We start from the raw sequence: 19,418 nt of genomic DNA on the forward strand, positions 1-19,418 counted from the left end.
CCCCATAAGATTCCTTCTAGATTTGGAACACATTTTAGACTCGTTTTGGGGAATTCTCGAAAAATGAAGACATTCCCAGCTGGTGGAAATTTCTTCATATTGAAACAAAACACGGAGTGAATTAGGACTTATTAGAACCTAATATATTTTTTCCCACTGTGAAATGTTTATCAACAGAGAAGAACTTCTAACACATACTGCCATTATATATGGATTTCAATTCATATTTCTTTACAAAAGGCCATAAGTATATATAAAAACAAATTAAAAGCTAAAGCTCGTTAAAAACTTGATATGATTAATACAATACACAGATAAAAAGAATCAATCAGCATTAAGACCACCATGAGTTCCTAAAAAGGCCTTACGCGTCCACCACATAGAAGTTAAAAAACACGACACAGCATATACAATTGCCATCTGGGTGTTAAATTTCAGGAGCCTAAGTGCTTCTTTACAGCGCCTCGTGCCTAGGTTCTTGCACAATTGTATGAACTATCTTTTTCTTTTGTCCAGGTTATAACAAAATAAGGCAAACACATGTAGGTCGGTCTCTTCTACACTACTGCATGCTGGGCACCACAGATCAGAGCCGCCAGCCCATTTATTCATAAATGCACGCAGAGGGCGAGACCCGTACCGAAACTGTAGGTAAAGTTTACTGGCTAATGCCTGTTTTATCTCATCTAGACATGGCTCCAAACTATAGACATCCTTTACGTTTAGGAAATTAAATGTAAGAGAACCAGTGACTGTACTTCCATGAAGTTGTGCAAGTTTACAGGCTCTCCCTACCTATGTTGTTAAAACCTTCCTTAATGTATGTGAACCATGCCAACTTGCCCATACCAGGGAGTCCCAATACCTCCTTTAGCTCCATCCTATACTCAGTTACTTCAGGGGTCACCTATAATCGCAGTCAGAATGTTAGGGGTCTACAACCAGCTTCTTCTGCAATTGGTCCCACCCCAGGTCCAAGCGCAGTGGCGTAAGCGCTTGAAATTATACTTTATTTGATTTTGTTAAAATCATAAAAGGGTGGATCTTACCACCATGTGATAAACATCAACATCTTTGAGTCAGCGTAAAAACAGCATAAAATGACATGATAAAAAAAATGATAAAATGACACAAGTTGTTAGCGACTTTGCACAAATATACCAACAAAAATAATAAAAAAACAGGTATGGCACTTTGTAAGGAGATAACTGTCTCATTAAGACATGGGGACCATCAAATGAGTGATGTGACAGGGGATACGATATACTTAGGGGCTTATACCTAATTGGATATAACTGTCATCCATAGTCTCAGATAAAGTGCATTTGCAGGGGGAGTAGGAAAGAAGGTATCTATTGACAAAATGAGGGAGAGTCCAGGGCCAGCCGCGGAAAGACAATGTGACCTAGTTCATCTTTTGTTGATGCCTTTTTTTCAAGCTCTTGGGCAGCAAAAGCCAGGAATTTTATAGTTTTGCAGGAAAGTTGTATCAAAGACCCGCTGAGGCATTTTATCACAGCCGCCCTACAGGTCCTGACTTATGCTTCTCTTAAGAGTGGTTTCAAGAGGATCTTCCTTAGATTTTGTAGTGCCGGGCAAATACATAATAAATGCAGTGACGACTCTTCACCCTTGTCACAGAGGCGACAGTCTGAAGTTGACCAGGTCCGTAACCATTTGGGGGTAAGGTCTTTGCTCGAGAAACAACCCAACCTCAGAAGACTTAGTTTCCTCTTGTAATGGTCCCTGAAACATTCTTGCAAATAAGGTTGTTGTTTCAGTTGGTTGTATGTTGGCATCACGATCCAGGCGTGGCTTTTACCAGCCACTGAACCTTTGTCCATTTGCAACGATGCTTGTTTGATAGCTTTGTTGGTAATTTGTTTAAAAGCATTGTAAGGCATAGGTGAAAGCCAAGCTTCTTCCAGATTTAACGATAGAAGCGCTTGCCTAAGAGTCTTACATGTGGAGTTGGAGTGCCTAGCCTGTTTGTCGACTTCTTCCCAGCAGAGGTGGGCAAGTGTGTTATCTTCGGCGTTCCTCATGCGCCAATAATATTTGGCCAGGGCCCCTTGTCTTGCCGGAATCTGATTTGTTAACCCGTATTCCAGACGTATTTGTGCTTGGGAAATATGTCGCGGAATTGAGAAGAGGTTTTTAAACAGTCTTGATTGGGCAAGGTTTAGCACTGTAGAGTCCCTGGTAGCCATAATTTTCGAGCCGTATGTGAGCGAGGGCAGAAATGTTGCTGCTACAATCTTTAGCACGTGACCGGTTGAACTTCCACTTAGGTATTTTTGTATAGTTTTGAAGGCAAATTGGAGTTGTTTTGATTTTTGAATTCCCATGGTCTAAATGATATTTATACTTTAGTTGATGGTCTAATAGGATGCCCAAGTATTTATATTTATCTACCTGGGTTAAAGTACAGGAATTTATCCTCCAAACAAATTTTGGTCGTTTTTTTCGAGAGCTAGAGAAGCACAGAATGTTTGATTTTTTGAAGTTTATTGTTAGTTGTGCATTGGAAATGTACAGCGCGAGTTTAGAAATCAACCGTTGTAAGCCAAGCGGTGTTTGTGAGAGGAGCACAATGTCGTCTGCATATTGCAGACTTACTATGGGTGTTCGTCCCAATTTCGGTGGATCTCCCTGGATTGTGCGTAGGTCACGCTCTAGGTCAGTGGTATAGATGTTGAATAGGCTAGGGGCCAGCACGCATCCTTGCTTTAGCCCGTTAAGTGTTGGAAATTTCTTTGTTAGGCATCGACCATCCCCTTTTTTTATTTGGACCCAGGTATGCGAGTATAAATTAATAATTGCTCCCAATAGATTAGGAGGGGCACCCCAAGCTTTCATTTTGGTCCAAAGTTTAGATCTTGGCACTTTATCAAAAGCCGCTTTCAGGTCTAAAAAACATGTATATAGAACGGTAGAGTTGTCTATTGCCTTTTTAGCAAGGAGAATTAGCGCAGATAGATTTGTTAGGGTGCCCATACCGGCCCGGATACCTGTTTGTGTCAATGGGATCAAACCTTTGCTGCTGACCCAAGACTCCAGGTCTGCCAATAAATTGGATGCATAAATCTTAGCCTCAACATCTATTAGGGCTATCAACCTATAGTTGTTAGGGTCTGAGCGAGTCCCTGATTTGTGAATCGGTTGTAGAATACTGCCCCTCCAGACTCTTTTGGTTTGATTGATAATGTAAATGTCTGAGGGTAGTGATCGCTTTCACCCCGTTCCAGGATATGGAAGTCTTTGATATAAGGAAATAAATCGGGATCTGCCAAAGTGTAATCTATTGTTGAGCCTGTATTCCTAGTGACCCTCGTTAGGGCTGCTGGTCTGTCCAAAGGACCCCTTCCGTTAAGTGTGTGCAGGAATAGGGCTTCCAATTCTACTGCACATTTCCTCCCCATTGCATCTTGTCTACTTTGGTTGCCCTGTCGTGACTCAATAAAGTTCGGTAGGGTTCCCTCCTGTCCTTGGATTAGGTTCATATTAAAGTCACAAGTTATTAGCATGTTGTCGCTTGGGTAGGTGGATTTCAGTGTGGTAATTGCAGCTATAAGTTGCTTAATCCTTTTCCCTTTATGTTTTCCACCTGGGTACATGTATAAGTTTAGAACCAAAAGACCCATGATAGGAGAGATTTCGATTTTGATGCATTGCATCCATGTAGAATCTAATTCGATACAAATGTCTCTCCAAAGGAAATCGGTGGATATAAAGATTGAAGTGGCGTAAGCGGAGAACTTACTGGAAGGCTAAATAACTGTCTGGAATAGTTGCTCTCAGTCTTGATAATGGTTTTTGGAAAGCGATGCCCCCAAAGTTCTGCCCCATACATGGCAGCACCCCTTAATTGGGTTTTATAAATCTCTATCACTGATCCTACAGGCTTTTGCGAATAATTTCTATATAACTTTGCAAGCCCACCTGTGGTCTGGGCTAGCTTAAGACTTGTTGTATCCATTTGTGGCCCCCAGTCCATTTTTTCTGTTAGGGTGAGTCCTAGATAGCCAAAATAAGACACCCTCTCAAGTTGGATGCCATTCATGCAAGGTTTGGAACGGGTCGAACTGGCATAGTTGAACACCATATATTTCGTCTTTTGTATATTAATCTCCAACCCCCTGCTTGTACAAAAATCTCCAAAACCATCAAGGATTCTCTGGATACCCATTTGTGTCTTAGAGAGCAGAAGGGTGTCATCTGCAAACATCAATGCCAGCACAATCTTGTGTTCCAGCTTAGGAGCATCTATATCTTTCAGCCCACTCAGTGCACCGACCCAGCCATTGATATAGATACAAAACAGTGTTGGGGCAAGTACACGACCTTGTCTGACTCCGCTATTGAATGGAATAGGTGAAGTAAGTTCTGCATGCTTCCTATACCAAATTTGGGCAAAATTACCTTCATGGAGTCTCCTTAATAAGTTCAAAAGGTAACAGGAGACCCCAAGGTCACTTAACACCACCCAAAAAGCATCTCTGGCCACCAAATCAAAGGCACTTCTAACATCCACAAAGACCATGTAGAGGCTGCCTCCCTCCAAATACACAGTTTTCCATTAGAGGAGCTGTGGCCTAAATATCTGGTCATAGTGGATTTTTTTTTCTGAAGCCAGCTTGCAGTGTGCCCATGATTTTGTGTTCAGCCAGCCAGGTCTGAAGGCGATTCAGCAACACTCGAGCAAAACATTTTTTTGGTAACATCAATCAAACTGATTGGCCTATAGTTGGTGGGCAATAGAGGGGAATTTGTTTATGCACAGGGAGTATCCCGGCCCCAACCCAAGTAGCGGGGAGTGCCATCCCTTGTAATATGGTAATAAAAAACACCCACAAATATGTCCCCCAAATTTTGGGCTCAGCATGGAAGAGATCCCTGGTATCTTATCCAGCCCTGGAGCTTAATTAGGGGCTATTTGGTTTATTGCACTGATAACTTCAGTCAGTGTCAACTCAGGGGTTCCTATGTGGGAGGTTTGTAACGGCTGAGTTGCTGAGGTCAGAATACTGGCCTCAGCTTCCGGCAGAGAATAAAGGGCCTTGAAGTGCTCTTTCCAACTATCAGCTGCTATATTGGGCTCTACAGCCGATTTACCATTTGTACTGCCTATGGCGACAATACTCCAGAAGGCTTTCATATCCTTGGCAACTAGAGCCTGTTTCAAGTAAGCCAATTGGTCTGTTTCCTATGTTCTCTTTGGAGATGTAATACTATCTTTGTAGGAGACCCTTGCTATTTTGATTTGGATTCTATTCTTCGATTTTATGGCCTCTATCAGAGCCATCCTTCCCTTCCGACAGCTGCCATTAAACCAAGACCGCATTACCTTTGTCCCACCCCCATGTGCCAGCAGGCCAAAACGTATCCACCAGAATAGCTGTCAATGTCTCATGCATTTTGGCAACTTCTGCAAACAATGTAATACCACCATGGCAGACAAAAGCTTTTCTAGCTCCAATAGAGTTGGTATAATAGATTTGCATAGGGAATCCACGTCCACCTAACTTTCCACCTATCATTGGTGAGTATTAGTCTATCATCTGCTAGGTTGGAGGAGTCAAGATTATTCCCAATGGCAGGCAGCTGCAACTCCAAAATCAAAGCATTGTGATCGCTATCGTATTATGGCAAAACAATGAAATCAACAACCCTTCCCCAAATCCTGTTTTGCACCAGGATATAATCTAGGATGGAGGAATGGCCGACCTTATTAAAGGTTTGATTCCCACGAGAATCAGATTTGGTTTGGCCGTTACAAGCTCTCAAGGAGTGATTCAGAATAAGTGATTTCATCTGAAGGGTTAATGATGTCCATGCCTTGATTGGAGTAATGCTGGGCTCAAGAATAGCCCAAAGCACGTCTTCATCAGAGGGTAGTGTACAATTACAATCATTCAGGGGCTCAAACTGGCAGTTAAGATCTCCCTCTATGACCACCCAGGTGTTTTAGGAAACCTGGGAATAAGACAATCTAATTGGTCAAAGATTCTTGGTTGTACTTCACGGTTCGGGATTAGACATTAACCAAAACTATAATAAAATTTGACGGCAAGGTAAAGAAAATGCACAGGATGTAATCAGAATATGACTCCATTTGTGAGGTCATACTACCCAGATGGGACCCTACCGGGATGCATAGCCCCCCAGATGGTCTTCCCTTACTACTAGAGGAGGCAGCTATCCTGTGTGCCGCGAACCCCATAGGCAATGCCTCTTCCATTGCCCATGTTTCCTGGAACATGCAAATGTCAAATGAGTCTACAAGGTCTCCCAAATCAGAACAACTTAATTTACTTTGAAGGACTGCGTCATTCCAGGACAATGTCTTCAGCTTGTCCAAACCATGTTGTCCAGCTGAGATGCTAAACTGGGTATCAGGCTTTGATGGTGATTCGCTCTCAATCTGATCACTGGGGCTCATTTCCAGGGAGCTAGTTGAAGCTCCATTTTGTTTCAACTGGCCAGTTTCAAAGCTTGGGGCTTCTGGTGTGCCTAGAGTATTGGTCTGTACGCAAGAGTTCATGGAACTAAAATAAGTTCCCTCTTCTAGCCCCATATTTAAATCAGAAATATGAGCTCCTTGTAGACCTAGTATATTAATGTGAATATGGGAATTATTGGGACTAAGATGTATGTTCCTAAGGTTATCTTTGGTGTACAGACTCGTGGACATGGACCTTTCCATTATAACTCCACTGACCCTGTCACTTGCCGTCTCTCTTATTTGCACCATCTTAGTTTTCAGCCCAGTCCCCTGTATGATACCCATTTTGTTCACCATAGTAGGTTGCATGATCTTCTCCGGTAGAACCCTTTGATGGTCAATCACCTAGTCGTAGTTTGGTTTTAATACAAGTCAATCTACCTCTTCCAGGACCCCAAATCTGTTTGCCACAGGCAGATTAATTAATAATGGTCTAGGTTGTTGGTACCACTGTCCTAATGGGGACTGCCTTTGCTGCCACCCATTCTGCACTGAACCATTGCCCCCCCTACATTGGAATGTAAAAGTAAGTGAGTAGTAGCAACCTTATTGCTGTGCCTACGTCATGGACACAATCATTCAACTGCAATAGATGATGAACAATCTTTGGGCTTTTAAAATTAATTACAAAACAATCTCCTTGTAGATCTTTTGGTCTGTTGCCTACCCAACTAACCCTGTGGGTCATGAGGATCACCTGCATTGGTATAGGAAAAATGGCAATACCTTACTAGCCAATACAGGCATTTATTTTGCTCTAACTGGGTTTCCCTATGGCCCGCTTTGGCTTTGGGAACGCCTGCTAATACAATAACATGAGGGGATGAGGGGATGAGGCTTGTAGGGAGGTTTATAGATGGTAATTCATCTTCATGTTCCACACCTTGCACGTGTTCCCATACCCTACTCTGTCCCCTTTCTTCTGGGACCCCTCTATGTCCTTACAGTTCCGCAGTGAACTTTTGGGTTGTGGCTCCCGCTCCTCCTGCCTTGGACCAGTATCTGTGTTAGCTTCGGTCGGGGACGTGGTCACATTTTCTTCCTGGGATTCCTTTGATTTTTCATATTCTGTACAGGACCATTATCTATATGACAAGAGGGAACAAATCTACTTGCTCTGGCCCGGACTGGCCTTTCATTGGTGTTTCCATCTGTTATTCAACCTAATAATCAGCTTATCAAGTCGGGCTACCAGGGAGGCAAGCTCATCTCTCAAAATGGTTCTAATCTGAGCCTGTAAGTCCTCCATCAGGGTAGCCACCATGGTCAGGAATGCAGTATCCAATTGTGGGCTTTGGCCAATGTCCGGGGGCAGGTTACTCAGTGGATCTAAACTAACAGATCCCCCATCATTGAGTTGTTTTCCGCTTTACCCCAACCCCACTGACCCTACGACAGACCCAAGACCTGCTGACCTTCAGGAGGACACTAAAGACCTGGCTGTTCGATCAGTAGCGGCCCCCACCTCCCCCCCCAGCGCCTTGAGACCCTCACGGGTATGTATTGTGCTTAACAAATGACTGATTGAACCCTTGGAACTTGTTTTGGTTTATTAGATTTTACTGAACCCTTATTCTTGCCCCTCTTCCTCAAGGACGATTTAGTTGTGTTTCCTGCTTCGATTTCTGATGCTTGCGAAGACAACACAGGGGTTCTTTCTGAGTCACTACTAGCTAAGAGTGGGTCTGAGTCAGTCGGGGTACATCGGAGTTCTGCGATTAACGACAACTGCCTTTCAGTAAGTTCTATCTCTGTGGTCACCACCCCTCTAGCCCTCTGGAGCATCCGATCGATTGAAGTTTGCGGAAAGGGTGGGGGTATTAACTGGGACTGTGCCTTCTGTTTATCATTATTAGATCATTTCCCCATTTTCAGACAATTGTGGGTGGTACAATGTGACCCCTACTCCCGTGTCCACCACAGCCAGAAAATCTTTCAAACGTATCCTTAGGTAGATGCCCCCGGTGAAAAAATCCAACTCAGGCACACCACCAATTGTAACTCAGAACATGTGGTTTATTCAATTAAATGTCCCTGTGGACTATTGTACGTCGGGAAATCCGACAGGAAATTGAAATTGCGACTCTCTGAGCACAAAAGTCGGATTCGTAATAAGAACTACACCTCTCCGTTGGCTAAACACTGGATGGAAGCGGGCCACACAATAGCCCAATTGAGATTTCAAGTCATCGAGCTTATCCCACAGCGATTAGGACAGGACAATGCGAAAGTCCTTCTCCAGAGAGAAGCCTTTTGGATTCGTAAATTGCAAACATTGACCCCAAATGGCTTAAATGATAAAATGGAAATGATTTGTTTCTTGTAAATTTCAATTAAGATGACCCCCCTGGGACTCGAACTCACAGTGATTTGTATATATGCATGACACAAGAATGCATTACCTCATACCTTCATATCATGAACAAACACACAGACACACATGTGTTTAAAAAAAAGTTTTTTTCAATGAATATAATGAATAAGATTGTAAATAGGTAGGATGTTGTGAGTTGAGCAATGATTTTATTATTTGTTTCGTTATGTTTAGATTTTCTAAATTTCATTCATTCACTCTACTTTATGTTTCTTCAATCATGTTGCATGTATGCAATCGCACATATAACATTCCATCATTTCCAAGTAATTACCGCCAATCGCGTAATCGTTTTATATTTATTAGTTAACAACTGTTTTTCATCATTTACTAATGGCGACCGAATAGCACAATCTAAATAAGTCCTTTGTTTACTGCTGCGCATCGGGCGGCAGTAAACAAACAATAAAGAAAGGACTAATACCATCAGAGAAAGATCTGGTCGGCACACTCTTCTCAGGACGCCGAATTTAACGAGACGTTTTGTGTAGACGGTAAGCTCATAAATACGAGCAAGCACCAACGTGCATCGCATTGTTTTTAAACCAAGAATAGGCTTCTGAATGCGTTTACCCTTTATTTACAGCGAAAAGCGCATAATGAAGTAGCGAGACCAACATACTACTAACGAGGTTCGCAGGTAAACATTGCATCGATAATTCTAGATAATTCGGCAACAAGATCTTTCTGAATGTAAAATGCTCATTCAGAACTTGCATATATTTTTCAATCCATACAGGATTTTTCATTTATGCGTCTACCAGAACACGCACAGGTGAGCAAATGAAAACGTTTTTTGCAAGATAACGCGTGACGTGGTTAAAAAGATTCAGTTTGGTTTACCTTTAAATAATTATAAATAAAATTTTCTTGCAGATATTTTATATGCAAAAAAGACTCAGGTAAACTGACTCCAATTCGATTCTCAAACAAATGCCGTATTTTTTGATAGTTGTAAAATAACACGATACTCAAAAACTCCTTTTCTTTAAAATATCTTTCAAATTTCTTTTTCTTCAGATATACCATTGCCACACAATAATATAGACCAACATAGGATTTGTTGGGTTGTGTCACCCTACCTTCGTGGTAAGAACCGTTAAATTCACAAAATGTAGATATTCAGTAATCCTCACAAGCATCAAAAGTAACTGAGTTTCCTTTTCTCTTTTTTTCTCTTTCCTTTAAATAGACCCCTGACGAAGGGGCCTCAGCCCCGAAATGCATTGTTTTTTTTAAATTATATTGACAATGTAATATATTTTGTCACATGATGATGCAATGGAAGAGCAGTTGTTTATCATATAAATAACTATGAATGACAATAATATGAAAATGTGATATTTCATCTTTGATATATCTTTTGGATAAAATTTGATTTGAATGTACTATTGGAGAATTTGAATTTATTGTTGTGCGTGTTAGAGTCCTGGTGACCTTCGGAACCAGGCCACATACTTTACCATTGCAATAGTGTGCAGGCACTAATCCAACACAGCACACATATCGTATTAAACATTAAAACATTAGTCAAGTAGAGTGCAGGACCCGTATACATTCATCGTGGGTGGAAGTGTAACAAATCCAACAAGCAGGACAGATCAGCTATGCTCAGGAGTATGCATTCCCATTCCATTGTCAGTCTGGAAATGTAGTTACACTGCCCTTAACAGAAGTACATTTGCATACTTTTCCAGGGTTGGATAAGACCCACAAACCTCTAGGTTTGCGAGTGATCGCAAACTTACACATCAAGTAATGTCCACAAACCCGCCCAAGCAGGTTTGTACATTGAAAATAAACGTGGTTATCAGTCAGAACTAGGAATATCAATATGAAAAATAGAAATGTGATTCTTAGAACTTAAGCTAAGGTGTACAATATACTTTAAAAGAATTGAGCCCTCACAAAATCTATTTGAAGATAGCTCAATCCTGAGTTTCTACCTTGTCTTCTAACAGTGCGCTTTGAGAGTGGAATATCTGGTCTACCGCTGAACTCTTCTCCATGATCCACAAGGGCTTCCTTTATAGCCTGGAATCCACAGAGCATCACCACCTTCTGAGATCCGAAGTACAAGGTGTACACAGGGCCATAGGTCTCCTTGAACTGCAAAGAATCAAGACAGTTACTCGTGCTCCCGGCTGGAATAAAACAAAACCTGTACAATGTCTAGAAGATGTACAACATACCAAACAGCAGAATCACTTTATTGCATACAATAATAATGATAGTAAAAAAAATCCTCCAGAAATTTTGGGAATGTTTCCTGTATTTTTCACAGGTTAAGAGACTTTGGGCATCATTTATAGTATGACTCATGGTTCAATAGATCAGAGGAGGCCCTAGCCTCCACCACCATTGCTAACCACCACCCACCATATGCCTCTAACCACAGTGCATCCCCTGGTGTGGTGAGTGTTGTTTTCCTGCATGTGGGGGCAACTGGTAGTCTTTCCTGCCAATGTGGAACTTCCCTTGCATGGAGTACCTGTGCAATGAAATCTAGTGATATTAGCCCTTCTCTAAACTGGGTGTAGTAAGATCCACTCGGACCTTGCGACATGTAAAGTCAAGGGTGTCAGGCACGACAGCCAGCTGAGACTCCCCCACCCCCGGACACCCTGTAGTTGCTAGGCTCTAAATGAGGCATGGGAATCACTAGTCTGTGGAGCAGAAGCACCGCCAATATATGGCGGTACCCCCAGCCCACGCCACGAAACTCTAAATAATGCTAAATTTGTGTTCACGCCTGCATCAATGCCCTGTGACTAATGCAACAAACAACTTTCTGGGGCCGAAATTAACCTGGCAGGAATCCTGTTTCTGATACCAGTTTATTTTTCACAGCTGGAGGAGAAAAATCTGATCAACTGAGATGTTAAGTCTTGAGAAAACTCTGCTATACATCTACTAGGGAGATTTCCGATAAAATGGACCATTTCTAGGGCAGATTCATTGCCTATTAAGAATACTAAATCAACGCCACTGTGCGTGCACTGCCAGTGTAACAGTAATGAGGACGCAATCTATCCTTACCTACAATCTCCGTCCAATTCAGGGATCTGGGTTGAGGACTCTCGGCATGAGAAGGACTATTTTTTTAACAATTTCCTGCTGTTTAAGCAGAATTTTTTTACAAGAAATCCACCGATATCGTGGCAGATTTTCAACTCTCACATGAGCAGTTTTATCACAGCTTATTGGCAGGAACAGTGACAGACCTTGCAGATGCCTGACGATTGGCACAGAAATAAAACTGATTAAATTTGCTCCCATTTTATTTTTATTTTTTACAAGTTTTCAGTTACAATCTACTCAAAACTTGGTGTGCATTGTCTCATGTACTAAATGACACTCTATGCAGGGCGTGATTTAGTCCACTACATGTACATACTACACAGTTGCAACAGCAGCAAACTTTGAATGAACAGACATTACTCTGTCAGTGGTGCGCAAAGCAGATCCAGTATGGCTGGTCCATTCCAGGACCAAAAGTTTTTCTCTGGAGCCCTGCCGAATTCCCAGGTTGCTAAATATTGAGGCTGTCTATTACAATGTCATCCTCGTTCCTCCGTCTTCCTTCACCCTACACTTGCTGTCTCTTTTTCTCACTCTTGCCGGTTTTGTTTAATCCCCGATTCCTCCCTTTCTCACTTTTTTCCTCTCTTTTCTTTCTCTTTACTGCCTTTCTCTCACTTTTTCTGAGTCAATGTCTGCTGATGAACAATAAGTCCCAGATAACAAAATCGAGTGCTGGTGCCCAGCAGTTGCAAAAACAACCATAAAGTAAGCTCTTCCAGCTACTGACTTCCCCAACTCTAGTCTTGTAATTTCACTTGACGTCTCTACGCAGGAGTCTTGTACCTTAAGGGTGTTCCTACAATTTCTTTCCAATCTCCGGTTCTGAACATTTGGAGCTATGGTTCTTCACTTGGCTTCTTTACTCTAGGAGTTATGCTGCAAGTCAAAGGTTTTAAGGAATGAAAAGCTCATAGATCCCATCTACTTGAGACTGACCCTCCTACGCCCTATTAGAACCACCCACACTCCTAGAACCTCGTTGCCTCTCATTTACTGTGTTTTCCTCTTTCTTCCGTGGCCATTAAGAGCCATCCGCAGTGGTACATGGATATGTTCGAGATACAGCCTTCGGTGGAGCATTTGAACTTCCGCATAAGGATGTTAAAAGGTATATAGGTTTGCATACATCCTCAGAGCATGAGAAAGAGCAACCAAATTGTGAAGCATTTCTCTATTCTAATGTTCCACCAGGGAATACAAACTGACATTGCCCTCTTAACTTTAGCAATATACAGGTTGTCTCATTGTTGCAATGTCTGATCTTCTGTAGCGTAATAAATCCTCCGCATAAATCCAGTACATACATAAAAGCATGAATGACCCCGCTCTGCCTTTCTTTACTCACAACAATAATGTAAAAATGAAAGCAGGAGGTTTTTTGTTTATCTTCTGGCCTATTATACATGGAGACCTATCATCCTCTGTCATAGGATTTACCCAATCCCGGATGTAGGACTATGAGGATTACCAAAGGTGAACAACCACAGAGGATCATGTAGGAAATCCTAAGTGGTTAGCCCAGAAGGACCTCAGCCTTCTGCAAATATCGACCTGCCAATAATATAAAACGAACCCAGTGAGATCTGCCCCCGGGAAGATAGGGAGGGGGTGGAGCGAGCCGATTGGCGCCATTTTGTGGGTTTTGGGCTACATTGGGAATAGCCCAATTTCAAAGATAGCCCAAGGGTTTAAGAACCGGTTTCTCGCTTCCCAGCCACCATTTTAGGCTTGGTGACCTGGTGGCTGGGAGCGCTGTATGTTTTAGCGTTTTCTAGGGCCTAGTTTTTGTCTGGTGAGGAGAGTAGGAAGTAGTGTGGAGAGTAGGTATTAGAGCAAAGTGTAACTGAGGAGTGATGGCTGCCGAGGATTATCGAGTTCTGGAGGCGGTTTGTTTGTTAAATGAGGCCGGCTGGATCGCCTCCTGCCGGAGGCCTCTGGGGACGCGCGCCCGGTGACGTGCGCGTCGGCAGGGGTGGCGGCCTCTGTGGTGGCTTGCTCCCCCCACCGGAAGGCTCGTGGAGGGCAGGTGAGTGAGACGCGCCCCGCGGGTGCTATGAGCGCGGCCCGTCAGTTATTCCTGCGTCACGTGAGGGCGATTGCAGCTCTAGCGTGAGGGGAAGAGGGGCATGGCGTGGAGCGTGTCTCGCGTCTCCACAGCGAAGTCGCTAGAGTCAGGGGCCACTCGTATATGAGGAGAGCTGCCTGTCCGGGAGCGGGAAATTGGAGCCTCTGCCACTTGAAGAGGCTCCGGTGCGTAAGGGCAGAAGCGGTATCCGCCGGGGGGGGACCTGGCTCATAGGAACGCAGTGGGGGATGCAGGGCGGCGCGGTGAAGGTGAGGGGTGAGGAAGAGGCCCTGGCACCCACAAAGGCAGAGGGGCAACCGGGGGTGGGAAACGAGGTAGGCAGGGTGTGAGGGAGCTGTATAAGGGCACAGTGGAGGGCCCCAGGACCGAGCAGATCCTACCGTAGTAGATGAGGGAGGTATGAAGAAGCGTAGTGGGAAGGGCATGAAGGGGGGTCCAGAGGCGGTGGGGCAGGCCATCCCGGTGGTGCATGGGAGGGCGGAAGGGGGTGGGTAGGAGCCAGAGGGGAAGCACTGGGGTTCGCTAGGGGAAGGGGAGGTTATTGAGGAAGCGGGAAAGAGTGGCCCTTGGGTTGTGGAAGAGGACGGGGATGAGGGAGAGGTTTCCCCCATTCCATTGGATTCTGAAGGAAGCAACAGGGATTGGGGAGGCCTGGATATTTTCTCCTCTTGGACGGAAGAAGTTCGGGCAGGTGGGGTGAGCCATTTGGAGGGGTGCAATATGCGGGCAGGGCCGGGTGGTTTGGGAGGGGAGGACGAGGGCAATCGGGGCGGGTGCTAGCGAGGGGTGAAGGGTGAGTCATGTAGAGAGTTTTTGGGGTTAGAGGCTGGGTCTAGTTGGGCCGTAGTGCAGGGTGCGGCGGGTTTGGAGTGAAGCGACAGGAAGGGGGAACAGGTAGATGTGGGGGAAGTGGTGGACATTAGTGTGGTAGGGCTGGCGTGGATGGCCAACACTTTGGGGCAGGCAGGAAGAGGAGCTGGGATGGGAGAGAGAGGATGGGTAGGCCCAGCACACCAGACCATTCCTTTTTCTTTCAGGCGGTGGAGCAACAGGGGATGCCAGACTTGGCAGGGCTAGGAGCGGCTCAATGGCGCCAAGGAGAAGGGAGGGTGGAGCCTCACACGGCGTACCCAGTACCAATGGGAGATCATGGCGCGGCTGGCATAAGTAGGCCCAGGGCGGGCTCACCGGCCCCAACACCCACTGTGCCTTAACGGTCCGGGGGACATCGCGGAAGGAGGAGCTCCAATGACAGACATTTGAGTGGTGTTAGGAGGGTGCGGTCTGCACCTCTGGCTGAGAAAGCCTGGGGTTCCAGGGAAGAGGAACTAGATTATGAGGAAGACAGCATGGAGGAGGGCGAGTTGAAGGACATGGAGGACGAGGGAGAGGGGGGCCGAGTAATGCTGTGTCTAGTGGTTTCCAGGTGTCATGATGCCAGGCAGAGCCCATGGGTCAGACATTTCATTGGGATGGGTGGTTGGCCCCACTTGTAAGGCGAACAGAAGGATGATGGGCGGAATCATTAGAGAAAGGTGAACAGGCTAGGGGATTTCAACCACTAATGGTGTCAGTGGGTGTGGGAGGGGGAGACATGGAGGGGGAAAGAGGGGTAGGTTGCGGAAGGGAAAGTATGTGATGGATGTGGGAGTAGAAACGGATGACTCGGGTAAAGGGCATGGGAGGCGGGGCTGCGACTGTGGGAGTGGGTACAGAGGACGCAGGTAAGGCGTCCAAGAGCACAGGGGGCAGGGATAACAACAAAAAAGAGATGGTCGCAATAACGGCAGTGGAGCCAGAGACCAAATTAGAGAGTAAGGAATTAAAGATCAAATGGTTGGCTTACATGGGTGTAACTAAGCTGTTGGGCGCACATTTAATGCTGGCAACTAAAGAACGGATCTGGAAGGGAGAATACGTGAAGATGCTTAAGCTTCTGCACAGAGAAGTTAGGGCAAAAGAGGGGTCCAAGGAGGAAGAGTATGAATTAGCCAAGAGGCCGAAAGTACCGCTCACTATTGAGAATTGTACAGCAGCATTCTTGATATATGCAAGTGTGTTCTTCAAATAATACCCGGAGAGTTGTGTGGCCATGTTCAAGTACATGGATGTGATCAGGAAAGCCCAGATTACAGGGGGTGGGTATGCATGGGCCCAATACAACGAGGAATTTAGAGCATGCATGGCATTGGAAACTGAGGCAAAATCAGATGAATTGGATACGGACTTATGGCAACAAATGATGGGGCTGTCCGGAGCGGGAAAGACTATTTTCATGGCCAGCGGCCTCCCGGTCATGATACAGCCCTTTTTAGGGGCTCCCCACCCAGCGAAGGGTGGGCGGCAAAGGAGAGGACAGACGGGAACAAAGGGGACCTGCTGGGATTTTAACAAGGGAATGTGCACTTGGGAATACTGCAGATTTCGGCATGACTGATCGAATTGCGGAGGCAGACACGCCTTGGTTAATTGCTTCAGGGGCGGGCAGGGGCACCAACAGGGAAACCAACAGTAGCAGTCAGGGGGGTTTAGGACAGGGGGACAGCAGCAGCAGCCCTTCTCAGGCGGACAAGGGGCTAAGGGGCCTGGGCCAAAGGGCTCGTACTCCAGTTAGAACAGATACATTGATTGCAGCCCTACAGAGTTATGGTAGCCGAGAGGCTGCAGAACGCTTGCGAACTGGCTTTCAAGAGGTCTTTAGACTGGGGTATGGGGGACCTAGGACGAGAAGGTGGGCAGACAATTTACAGTCAGCGAAAGCACATCCGGAAATAGTGCAAAAAAAAAATTGGATAAAGAGGTGGGTGAGGGCCGCATGGCAGGACCCTTTGAGGATTGGCCACCGAAAAATGGGATTGTGTCACCCATAGAAGTGGTGCCGAAAAAGGAACAAGGGCAGTTCCGTTTAATACAACATTTGTCATGGCCAGAAGGAGGCTCTGTGAATGATTTCATTGACGAAAGTAAGGCTACTGTGTCTTATTCATCGGTTGACATGGCCATGTCACTGATAGTGACCACAGGCGAAACGACGATGATGGCAAAGTGCGACAGAAAGTCCGTTTTCCGATTGCTTCCAGTCCACCCGAATGATTGGGATCTTCTGGGCATCCATTTCAATGGCAACTGGTACGTGGACAAAGCATTACCGATGGGTTGTTCTATGTCTTGCGCACTTTTTGAGTGCTTCAGCATGTTTCTTCAATGGTTTTTTTGGGAACGGACGGGTCACCAAGGAGTAACACACTACCTGGATGACTTTTTCTTTGTGGGCACCTCAGACTCCACAGACTGCCAGGAGGCGCTGGACAGTTTCAATGAGATCATGAGGGAACTTGGGGTGCCGTTGGCACCGGAAAAGACCATGGGGCCCTGTACGGCTATTTCCTTTTTGGGCATGGAGTTGGACTCTCAGTTGATGGAGGCATGCCTTCCAGAGGACAAAAAGCAGCAAATGTTGGGGCTGCTGGTGACAATGTTGTCAAAAAGCAGGGTCATGGTGAAAGAGATTCAGGTGCTGTTGGGTCACCTCAACTTTGCTTGTAGAGTAGTGAGAGTAGGGTGGACATTTTGAAAGTGACTGGGCAGGGCGCTAGCAGGACAGACACCTCCACATCATAATGTGGGTCTGTCTGCAGGTGTGAGAGAAGATGTGCGAATGTGGCAGTTTGTCTTGCAGAATTTCAGTGGAATGCCACTGATGCGGGAGGGTGACATGGTGTGGGATGTCCAGATCTTTTCTGATGCCGCAGGTAGCAAGGGCTTTGTCTTCTACCAGCAAGGGAAATTGTGTGCAGAACAGTGGCCGACAGAGTGGGTTGGGGGGTAGGAGTATAGCATTTTTGGAATTCTTGCCCCTGGTGGTGCCTGTCACACTATGGGGCGAGCAGTTGGCACACAGGAAGGTGACTTTCAGAATTGACAAAATGGTGGTTGTTGAGATTGTGAACCGCCAGTCTTGAAATAACTGAGGGCGTTTGTTTTGGGTTGCTTACGTCATGATATTGCCTTTCGAGCAGTGCATGTGCCAGGAGTGGACAATGACATAGCGGATGCTTTGTCTCGTTCACAGTGGCGGAGATTCCGTGGCCTAGCCAAGGATGCAGACAGGACCCCGACCAGCATGCCGCAGCATTTGTGGTACGTAGGCAATACAGGATGTTGCAGCTGGTTTTAGGTTCCCTTGCTCAATCCAGGAGGACAGCCTACAGGACAGCATGGAGGAACTTTTGCTCTCAGGTGCTAGGCGGCGGGACTCAACGGCGCTTCGAGGGGAGGATGTGATACAGTTCATTCTAGATTTGATTGATAAAGTACTTTCTAGGGTCATGATTGTGGGTAAGCTAGCAGGGATTGCATTTGTGGGAAAATTGTTGTGGGGTTATGCGCCATCTGCAGGAGCAATCGGGATGCGGATGCTGGAGGGTTGGGCCCGGGAACGTGGTAGAGCAAGCAGTTAAGAACCCCCTGTCTTGGGATTTGTTAGGGAGGGTTCTGCGTACTTTGCCAGGGTTATTTACCGATGGATATGAGGTGTGTCTTTTCTCCACCATGATGGTGTGGATGTTTTTTGGGGCCTTCTGGGTGTCAGAAATGTTAGGAACGAAATAAGGGGGAGGGCTTCTATGGTTTGAGGTGTCTCCTTATAAGGATAGAGTTTGCATTTGGCTGCGGAAATCTAATACATATCAGAGGGGACGGGAAAAACGGGTGTCCTTGCAGGCTACCGAACCGCAGCTGACTTGCCCGTGTAGTTGGGAAGCAAAGTGGAGGAACCTTGCTGCCGGCTCAATTAGTTTGGTTTTCATACATGCGAATGGGCGGAGTGCAACAGCTTTTCAGCTTTTAGCAGTTTTGAGGAAAGCACTTTCAGAGCTGGGGATTGATGGCAAAGGTTTTGGGACACATTCCTTCAGGATTGGGGCAGCCTCGGAGGCGAGTAACAGGGGTTGGGGCGAGGTGACATAATGAGGTTGTGGGGATGGTCTTCGGATTGCTACCAGCGCTATGTGCACAGTGCATAGGGAGGGATGTAGCGCGGTTCTGTTGTTTCTCCTGCTCGTTTCATTCTTCTGGTTTCAGGTTCGGTGATGGGTCTCCTTGCCCGGGAGATGACTATCTGGATTGTAGGACATTCCTTTATAAAGTGGGCACAAATCCAAGCCTGAGCCAGTTATTTTGGGGAAAATTTAGGATTTAATAAAGATTTTGTGAGAAGTTGCCTGGCATATGATGTCCACTATTCTAGTGGGCACCTTGCACCAGTCCAAACGACCCTTATTGATGGTAGGTTGTAAGGTCAACCTTATAGAAAGCTATCCTAATGGTAGCTTTGGAGAGCAGCCTTCAGGCTAAGACTTAGAGGTGAG

The 19,418-nt window shown here is 45.5% G+C and overlaps 1 protein-coding gene across 1 annotated transcript in view; it reads right to left on the reverse strand.

Moving 5' to 3' along the window:
- The window catches only part of LOC144781872 (cytochrome P450 2C19-like), a 303,887-nt gene that overhangs the window by 227,531 nt on the left and 56,938 nt on the right, over positions 1–19,418 (reverse strand). The window contains exon 2 of the mRNA XM_078660916.1: positions 10,826–10,988. Within this exon, the coding sequence (XP_078517042.1) occupies positions 10,826–10,988 (163 nt within the window). The remainder of the gene's footprint in view (positions 1–10,825; positions 10,989–19,418) is intronic.

This window comes from Lissotriton helveticus, chromosome 9 (genome assembly GCF_964261635.1).
Source record: "Lissotriton helveticus chromosome 9, aLisHel1.1, whole genome shotgun sequence".
NCBI lineage: Eukaryota > Metazoa > Chordata > Amphibia > Caudata > Salamandridae > Lissotriton > Lissotriton helveticus.